Here is a 10,399-nt window from a genome sequence, read left to right on the forward strand (position 1 = left end):
CGAGGGACTTATTTTTCTTGGTCATGCCCAATCGCAACATATTAGAGTTGACATTTCTTTCTTCTTATGTTGTTTTGCAAAAGATTCGAAGCAGTTAGCTCTTAAAATGAGTTGGCAAAAAAGGTACATGTACATGAATATGCTATTCACCTTTAGTGGCCATCAATAGATGTGTGACATAGAGGGATCGTTTCGTGATAATAGATTTGAAGAAACTCTTCTCAATATGCAATTTATATATGTCTCGAACTATTGCCCTTTCTTCTGGCTCAAGCTCAAACTGGTTGACTGCAACTACATGAAAACTAAGTTAGGGAAAAAAATCTAATTAAAAGTGACAAATAACAAAAGCATGATAACAAGAACACACTATACTCATGATACTGGATTGACAATGTTATTTTCCAGACCACATCGTCCTCTACAGTCTACCATCAACCTCTCACCTAGAACCAAGATAATTTCCAGTCCTAATACAGGCCGAAGTACTTTATATGAAGGATGAATATGATTCTCAAGGGTTCATACAATATCTTCCCTTGAAATATTTTCCCTACTAGAGGCTTGATGTAGGAGAACGCTTAGAAATATATGAAAAGACATATTCTCGCCAAGAATGACCTCTTTCCAAAGAAGAAAGGCCCACCGACAATTGGCTTCATGCATAAGGAAGAAGTTGAGTGGGCTTTTGATTGTATTACCCCAAGTAGGAATCTAAAAATGGGTGCAAATGCAACCTCATGTTGGCATAGAGAATCTCCTCAATAACCTCAACGCACCCTTCCCTAAAAAAGCAGGCTCGTTCATCAAAGGCTGGAACAAACATCTCCACGTTATCTAGGATCCTAAAGCGTTCCCTAAACAACACCAGTTCATTTTCTTTAACACAAGTAGGCCACAAAGAGGCCCTCTACCTAATACTATAGTCGATTGGGATCTTCTGCATTATCCAACCACTATAAGGACCCTCCATTGCCTCCATAATTCTCTCGGTAGGGATTACTAGTAGTAAAATAGTCTCAGAACATATCATGGCCATGTTTGCCCCCTTGGAAGAAATCCTTTTGGTTGTCTTTTTTGAAGAAAATGACATTTTTACTACTTTAGAAAACAAAAAACTTAAAGAAACTAATTTATGACTTACATAAAAACTAAATAAATTGACCAGAAAAAAGAAAGTTTGTTGCCTGATAAGAAGAAGTTCAATACTGTCGAAAAGATGCAAAGAAAGTTGTACTTGCTTAGCAGTTTTTTGCAAAAGTGTAAAAAGAAGAAAAATACTTAATGCCTTCTTATATAGGCGATTTAGACGAGCCACAATCGTCAGATAAGCAATTCTTAAATTTGGGACGTACACTTGTGTCCCATTTGAACTGTCAGAAATCAAAAGGCAATTTTTTAGAGTTGAATGAGTGATCAAGATACCTTGGGATCTGCTAACCACTATGAAGGTACAAAATTTGAGGTAAGCAAAACTTTTAAGCATTGTAAATTTTACATCTTTGTTTTAGTTATGATTTTATTTCTTGTCTATTTTTCGATAGTTGAAGTTAGTGAATTGTTTAGTCTATTTCGAATGATATGTTTCAGGTTTTCAAGATTGTATTTCAATCGATGAAACTATTACTTTTTTTTTAAAATGAAATGACTAAAGTATTTTGGTATAAATAAATTTTTATTAGCTTGAGAAAAGAAAATATTATTCTTGAAACGATCTATTAAGATTACTTTTTTAAAGTTTTTAAATTAGTTGAGTCCCCCGTGCCTATTGTCTAGAATTTTTTATTTTACTAGACTAGTTCTTGTTTGGTGAGGATTACAATTATATTATTAATGGATTTTATAAAAATTAATGAAATTAGTGATTGAAAAGTTGTGGATTTCATGGAATATGTGGTTAGAATTAATCATTCAATTTGGTTTATATTAAAATTTTAATTTTAATCTGACCTGAATTTAAGATTTTTCATCGGGAATAAGTGGCTACTTTCAACAAAATGAGAGTCACATGTACGTGACTGTAAAGTCAACCATTTTTCTTACAATTCACTTTCAATGGGAATTCCGAGTTTATACTTTATGTATAAATACTCTATGCACATGGCCATCAAAGGTATTGCGTGAAATTTTTATTTGGAAATAATAATCAAATATTAAATTTTTTTTTTTTTCAATTATCAGGTGATTTATGAAAACCATGGTCAACCATTCAAAGTAGTTTATGGATTAAATTATTAATTAAACAATTAATGCCGCTTAATACAATATCTTACAATTAATTAAGATCAGATATAATTATCATTTGGAAAACAAATTTAATTGTATGTTATATTAGGCTTATTTGCTAAAAGATAGAATGAAATCAAATAATTTTATATTAAGCTACATTAGTTTTGATCTATTTCTCTCTTCTAACAACTTATAACAAAATTGCATCAATAACTGCCATAAGATTGATAAAATTGCTTTTTATCGACTTTACTTTCAAAAAAGTAAATATTGACTAATTGACTAATAAGTAAATAAAAAAGTAGAACCCAAAATTTTGTTCAACAAAAAATACTCACAAGCATCTTTACCCCATAACAAGAACACTGTGCATCGTCCCCAGGGCACATCTCCAAGTGGTAAAAGGGGAGAGTGGAGAAATCCAACTTTACTTGAAACTGCTGCGTCAAGGGTTCGAATCTTGAAATATGGATTTGGCTCTTGGGTAAATGCAAGTGTACAAGCAGTCTTCCATCCTGTACCCTTGGAGGCATAACCTGCGATTTACCTTTCTCACGATACTCCAGGGTAGGGGTGGTGTGGGACCCTTAAGGTTAGGGTTTAACCTTTTTAAGAACACTGCACATTGATTCACCTTCGATTCAATTTACAAGTGCTTTTTAAAAATAAATAAAATAAAATAAAATTATAATAAATATACTATTTGATATATTATGCTATACTCGTTATTTCAAGAAGTAACTTCCGCATAAGATACAATAGATTGACAATAATGAAAAAAGTTTAAAAATAAAAAAAGTTAGAACTCTATCTATTGTAATGTTCAGTCATCTTTAGTACTCATACCGAACATGCTCCATATGGGGCACTGCAATTGAAATCAACACATTGCTCCGATACTCAAAACATACCTTCCAAGAAACTCCAAAAGAAGAAAAGAAAAGCGATCACTAACAGCCTTAGGCTTTCCGATGCAAACATATTTGTCTTCCCCCTCTCTCGCTTTCTCACTTCATTATATACTTGTGCATACCATTAAATTTTCTGCTAGATACAGAAGCAAAATTGTTTGATTCCGTTTGCACCAGCAAAGAATGTCTACTAACTGGAATAAGTGAAAAACAACATTAGAATGCTTAACCCACAACCCCAAGAAGGCTTGTGTGCATTGCATTAGCATCACCTACCTCAAACCTCTTTTCTCTTTTTGCACAAGTTGTCCCATTGACAAAAAGTTAAAGCAACGGAATCATATTATGTCCTGTTTGGTACAAATTTTTGCAACTTAATTTTTTTTCAAACTCAATTTAACTATACATTTTTTCGAAAAAAAAAATAAATAAATAAAAATTATGCATTGATCCATATCGTTTCTCCACTTTTAAACAACATATTCTAAAAAAATAAAAATATCAAATTTCAAGAAATTTACATCAAACAGATCCTATATCGACCTAGTATTCTTACAAATAAATGTTTTTTTTAAGAGGGTTCATGTGATCCAAAAGCCAAACATGATGTCATTATTGTTTTATTTTTGAGTGATGCTACATTAAATGCAGGAGAATAATCCTTTATTTTTAATCATGAACATATGTACACATAACCCTTATACACTGTAAATTTGTGTGCTTGTGTGCATTTCTTATTCCGTGCTTGTTTGAAATAGATTAAAAATCTCATAAAAATTAAAGTCAAAATCAATATTTAATATTAATCGCAAATTTCATGATACCCAAAATATTTATAAACTTTTTAATTACACATTCCATCGTCATTTTTTTCTTTTTCTTTTTTTAAATAAAAAGTCGCTAATTTTTTTTTTTATCAAAATCTTTGTCAAATAACTCCTCGGTAATGCTCACTAGGAATTTATTATCAAAATCCACATTTTCCGCTTAGAAAGTTTTGAATAGATGAAAAATGTGAGAATGCGTGATTGAAAATGGGTATGAAAAAAAAAATGAGTTTTGAAATCAAATAGGGGCTAAAGATGAATTACTAGAAATTTGTGTGTTAATTTGTTTGAAATGACAATCAGCTGAAGAATAGAAAGATGGAGGAGAGTTTACCTGGATTAAATATTTGTAGAAAGAATAAAGCATAAAGGGCAGTTCCTTTTGACAATATATTCATTTTAACACGAAGGATTAACGCTCCTGCCCTCTTCACTCCGTGCTCTTTGTTGCTGCCGTGGCTGCGAGTGTGATGCCTGTGGTTCCTCAGGCTGCAGCTGAATTAGCTGCTGTAGATGATGATGAGGAGAAGCATTCTCTTGCGGCTGTTGCTGAAGGAAAAACTCATGTGGCTGTGGCTCAAGCTGAAGCTGGTGAGAATGTGAGTGATCCTGTGCCTCCTGCTGGATGTGATGTAGAGGGTTGTTTTCATAAGAACCCAACGCCGAAGAAGAAGGCGGTGGCATAGCATTTTCATCTGAGATTTGAGCAAATCCGGTGGCAATCACTGGCCCTCCGGCGTTATCGAACCCACCATTATACCTCACTAAATCATCCTGCTGCTGGTGTTGGTGCGGTTCATAAGTTACTGCAGCCATTTGCTGCGCATTAAGAATCTGCTGCTGCTGGTGGGGATCCCGAATCATCAGCTGCGCCGAGTGTGAAACTCCTGTAGGCATAGCCATCATCGGTTGCATATTGTACGGCATCGCCTGAAAAGCCGAAGCCCCATAATTCGGATACTGCTGCTGCAGATTCAGCATAGGAAGCATGGCTGCAGGCCCAATATAAGTAGCCAATTCTTTCTTTGAAGTAGCCAAATCATTATGGACTTGCCTCAGCTTGTGCTGAAGAGTAGAAATTAGGCCAACGCAGCCATAAACAGGATCACAAAGCCGGTATTCGGCCTCATACGCCAGCGAATTAACGGCATCCTCTCGTTGGCTGGCGTTGAGTTCATTGAGAAGTTTTGCCACTTTACTCGCCCCGAAAACTTCGTGAACATTAGCAAATTTCTGGGGGTTGTCAGGCGAAAAATATGGTGCAAACACACACTCTAGCGTGCACTTTCGCCGGAGAAATTTGCACGCTGCACATGGAGAGGTTGTTGAAGACATTTTCCTCTTCTTTACTTCTAATGAGAATATCATTAATCATAAAAATAAAAACCATTAATGAACATGTTTATAAATATTCACTTAGCACATCTATATCTGTGTAATTTAGATATAATAATAAACATTAAATGTGTATTTAATCAAAGAATATATTATATTCAGAGAAGTTTCATTTACAGATTATAAAGAATTCTCGAAACAATTAATGCAAGCTATGATTTGCATCCAATATTAGATCGTATTGTCTAATTTAACTTGCTAAAGATACCATTGAAAGTCAATAAATTCATAGTTAAAATATCAAAATCGAATCTCAATCAAAAAGTAAATAATTGTTTATTGAAACAAGAGAAAAATGATCTATAAAATTAAGGAATGGAATCCATTAAATTACCTTCTATAGAACTTGATCAACTTAGAAAGCAGGAAACCTTTTTGTGCAGTGAAGAATTTTCCAGATCCGAAACAAGATCTTTCCTTATCTTTAACCAAACCTAATCTCAAAATATTCAATACAAACAAGAAAGAAAGAGAGATTGAAATATTCATGAAATCTTTACCTTGGATTAATTATGTTTGAAAATCCGATTTCAAATCTGTAATACTTTAATCCTCCCGGATGAAACAATCGAAAAAGAAAAGATGAAAACGAAGAATCGATGTTGATTTTTGTCGAAGAATCAGAGAAAAGTTGAAAACGGGTGAATTATCCTTCGGTTTATCGGAGAAAGTGGAGACCTAGGGTTCGAGTACGTGAGCTCTTGATCTAATCTTCAACTTCTGTTCTGCAATCCCAAGAAAATTGAAGGGAAAAAAAAGAAAAGAAACCTAATACTATAAAATTTTCACATTTTTTTTTCTCATTCAAACAAGAATCAGATGAACTGTTAAAAATCAGAAAAAATAAATTATACCAAATGTACAGAGAAGTGGAGATCATTGTCACTGAGTACTTTAGATACAAAATGTCAATGTAGAGAGATGTGTGTATATGCGTGTTGTATATAGGAGTTTATGAGATTCCCTAATGCTAGTGGCGTAATCTGAACCGTCCACATGTATAAGGAGAATGCTCTTGGCCGTTGGATTAAGAAATGCGATTAGGGTTTGTTAGTATATAGAGACAGGATTGGGTGAGGGAGAGGGTTAAGCATTTTTAATTTATTTTATTAAATGAGATAATGATTTGGTATTCTTATCAAAGCTTTTTTCTAAATATATAAAAAGAATTCGTTATTTTCATTCATCATTTTTACATATTTATCTAATTTTTTTTTAAATCAATATGCATTTTTAACTTTAGTAAAAATTACTTAAATATGCAAAAATAAACACAATTTTCATCATAAATTAACCCACTAATATTTAAACACTATATAACGATATTCCTATATTTTATTGCAGAAAAAAATTGGATTTAATCAAACTTCGAACCAAAAAGTAGCCCAATGTAGGCTTATTCCATTTGTACAGAAAATGGAATCACAGAATTCCACCAGAAATCTAACGTGTATGGGCCCATGTGATGATAAAAAATCTCAAAAAAAGTGGAAATTACAGCCACTAAGGTATTTTAATTTCATATTTCATTATTAAGTAATTAGATTCCTTAATTCAGAAATCAGGTCGTAATTAATTATTTATCAACATTTTAATATATATATATATTATCTCTAACCGTTCCCACTTTTTAAGTTAATAGTAGAGAGAAATTTTTTTAAATAAGGGAAAGAAATCTTTTTAAACCGTTCAAACGCACTCCACATTTCTCCACGATCAACCGTGATATAAGATACGTACCCTAAATCTAAAACCGGTCTTCATTTATCCTCTCGCTTCCATATTTGTGACCCGAAGTTGAACAAAGTACTCCAAGGGTTTGGTAATAGCAAAAACCCGGAGTTGTGACCGGAAATCTCAACAGAAAATAGACAGTCCCTCTGGAAGCCATCAACGAAACACCAAAAGTCCACAAGTCGGTAAACGTGACAGCGATGGAACCCCGAAAACCTCGGCCGAATCTCAAAGTTGAAAATCGAATAATGTAAGTATTCTCTGTAGTCTGTTGAGTTAAATGGGCATATGGGTAATTTATTTTTGAACTCCCTGAGTGACTTTGAACGGAGTAGTGCTTTATTGATGGGGGAATTTTCAATTTTTGACATGTTTTATTGGTAATCCTTGTCTGACTCAATGGTGTGAAGTGAAATTTTTCGATTACATTTGAGACTCAACGGTGTCATGTGCTAAATGGTTGTGACCTATGGGATTGTGACCAATTTTTGTGACATGCAGATTTGTGACAATGGAAATTGGCATATGTTATTGGATATGGTTGTTGTACATGTTTTGAGTGATTTTTGAAATCATACTGGTAACACGTGTGTCACAATTTTTCGAATACACTTGTGACTCAATCAGTGTGTTGTGCGAAATGGTTGTGACCTGTGTGATTATATGTTTTATGTCTCGATTTGCATGTGTGCACGATAAAGGTTTTTGACATCTGTTTCTAATTTTTATAATGTCTTGCAGGAATGGAATTACATAATCCTCCACCCTGATAAAATTACAATCAATGTGACCAAGAATGTATTGACCAACTTCAAATCAAAGTTCACAGATGAACAAAATGTTATTCTAGCAGACACTTGTTTTACCTTTTACATGGATTGTCAGGAAATTTTGGTCCAGCCTCAACTGATACACTACTTTTTGTTGAGGGAAGTGAAACAACTGAATCCCAATGAGATGTGGTTCAAGTTGCAAACAAATATGTTCCATTTTCGTTGTCTGAGTTCTGTGTAGTCACGGGTCTGAGATGTAACAATAAGGATGCCAAGCAAAATCTCGAGCATATTCCTTCCAGGATTAAGGGAACGTATTTCGAGAATTTGAAACTAGTCACAAATGACGATGTGCGTGATGTATTCATGAACTTATTAGATGCAAACGATCATGATGTTGTAAGTATCGGGATTTTATACTTAATAACGTATTTCTTGTTCTCCATGTCGTAGAAGAAGGTGGTCGAAAACTACTTGTTTGCCTTAGTAGAAGACTTTGCTGCGATGGAATGGTTTTCCTGGGGTAAAGAGTTGTTTGAGATGTCTATAAAATCTTTAAAAGAGGGTTTGGGTCATAGGAATCCCCACTACAGGCTGAAAGGGTTTTTGATTGCATTTCAAGTCTGGATTTACGAATCAATTCCAAGTCTTACTGGACTTGTAACCAATAGGGTGGGGAATAGGCATCCCTGCATGGTGAATTGGGCATCGAACAGACAACCTTCTACAGTTAAATTGGATGAAGAGGTCTTCTCCAAGCCTGATGTAAGTGTGAAACTTTTGGTTCTTAGTTGTTGTTCATTGCTACAGTAGTCAGATATTAATGGTCACAACATATAATATATAGTGTGAAGGTCACAGTTATGTTAACGTCAGCAATACATGAATTGGTCATTGCATGTTTCACAGATCACACACGTGAAACATATCCTACATTCATCATGTGATGTCATCAAGTTTCCATCGCACGATAATGATACTTATTATGCTTACGTCACAAAAACTTTGATAATCAATATGTTCTTAGATAACTAATATGATTGTTAATTATATCACTGTTGCATATTGAAGTTCATTACATTGTTCCGTCTGATGATGAGATGGTAGCTCCATATATGATAGGCATTTTGTATAAGAAACCTTTGCAACCACATGCGCGAGGGGACATACAATGTGGAGATACGGGCGATGCAGGCACGAGTGTCCCTATCCAATCTCACACACCTAAACCACGGTTGTTAATGATAATAGATGGATATAAAAGGCATTCGAGCGATATTGAAGATGACGACAATGATGATTTTGTTGATACACCACCGAGAAGGAAAAAGACTCCTTCCCATTTCCACCCACCTACTGAGGAGCATGCAACGCGGGAATATTATCCTACAGAGCCAGAGGGACATGACATCCATACTTCAGCCCAGTCGCAAGCTACCCGTACAGATGATGAACCACAACCAGCTGTACGTTATCTAGTATATTTATTTCTAGAGTCACAATTTCTGATATTATGTCACAATCACAAGTCACATAATAATGTGTTATATTGTCAAATCACACATATTTCAACGAGCAGTAGACCTATGTGTACAGGTCACAGATTTGCCAAATAAGGTCATGGACTAATGTCTGCAGTTTATTAAGAAATATGATTTTATCTCACATTGTTGTGTCACAAGTCACAAACATATGGCTTATACATTTGCACTGGTCACAAATCACAACCATGTGACATACCCATTTTGCAATTATTAAATTACAAGTGTTTGACAAGTTGAGAGAGGAGTTATGTGGACAGATGATCGAACTCCAGTATAATAATAAAGAGTTAACAATGCAGCTCAAGGAGCAAAAGTCATAACTATTAGACTTAAAACAAGATAGGAACAGTCAGATTGATCAACTAATCTGTGTCCAAGGTGAAATTCGATTGGACATGATGGAAATAAGGTCGAGCATGCCATTCTTGTCCGATTCCATTACTGCTTTAATATCGAGTACGATGGATGCAATTTTAGCAAAAGCAACTGAGAAGAGTGAAACTCACAGCGTTGGAGATGCACCACAACAGGAGAAGGTATGTAATTCTATAATCAAAATTCTTTTTTGATGTCACTATCTTAAGTTGTTTATTAATATTTGTGTTACAACAGGTCACAGACATTGAACAAAATATCGATAGGAAAGGCAATAGCAAGATGGACCCAGCTGACGAAATTAAATATCTGTCCTTTCCTCCAACCCTGTCTTTCGACTTAGGTGTTGCTTCAACACCAATCATTTCTAATGAGGTTGATGTCATTATAGCTGGTGTGGTAAAGGACTGTGAAACTGAGGAATAGGTTGATGTAGCGACGATGACCATAAGTGAGGACCAAGTACTTCATATCGCGTTGCATACATTTATAGGTCACAAACACCTTACACATTGACTTGAAAATGTGGCACTGAGCGCAAATCACCTTTCATTCTTACACGTGATATTATTAGATACTTGTGTATACGATATATGTCACAAATATTTATC

At 34.5% G+C, this 10,399-nt stretch overlaps 2 protein-coding genes across 2 annotated transcripts; one reads left to right on the forward strand and one right to left on the reverse strand.

Annotated features, from left to right (window-relative positions):
* Positions 1-4,273: 4,273 nt before the first annotated feature.
* On the reverse strand, positions 4,274-6,294 carry LOC111375097 (LOB domain-containing protein 36-like). Its single transcript, XM_022997884.1, has 2 exons — positions 5,697-6,294; positions 4,274-5,319 (listed from the first exon to the last, which is right to left on the reverse strand). The coding sequence occupies exon 2, from the start codon at positions 5,300-5,302 to the stop codon at positions 4,367-4,369; it is 936 nt and encodes a 311-aa protein (XP_022853652.1). The 5' UTR covers positions 5,303-5,319; positions 5,697-6,294; the 3' UTR covers positions 4,274-4,366.
* Positions 6,295-9,571: 3,277 nt separating this feature from the next.
* On the forward strand, positions 9,572-10,346 carry LOC111375093. Its single transcript, XM_022997880.1, has 2 exons — positions 9,572-9,949; positions 10,026-10,346. Exons 1-2 carry the CDS (start codon positions 9,809-9,811, stop codon positions 10,212-10,214), a joined length of 330 nt encoding a protein of 109 aa, XP_022853648.1. The 5' UTR covers positions 9,572-9,808; the 3' UTR covers positions 10,215-10,346.
* Positions 10,347-10,399: the final 53 nt, after the last annotated feature.

The sequence above is a fragment of the Olea europaea genome, unplaced genomic scaffold, assembly GCF_002742605.1.
Source record: "Olea europaea var. sylvestris unplaced genomic scaffold, O_europaea_v1 scaffold1337, whole genome shotgun sequence".
Classification (NCBI taxonomy): domain Eukaryota; kingdom Viridiplantae; phylum Streptophyta; class Magnoliopsida; order Lamiales; family Oleaceae; genus Olea; species Olea europaea.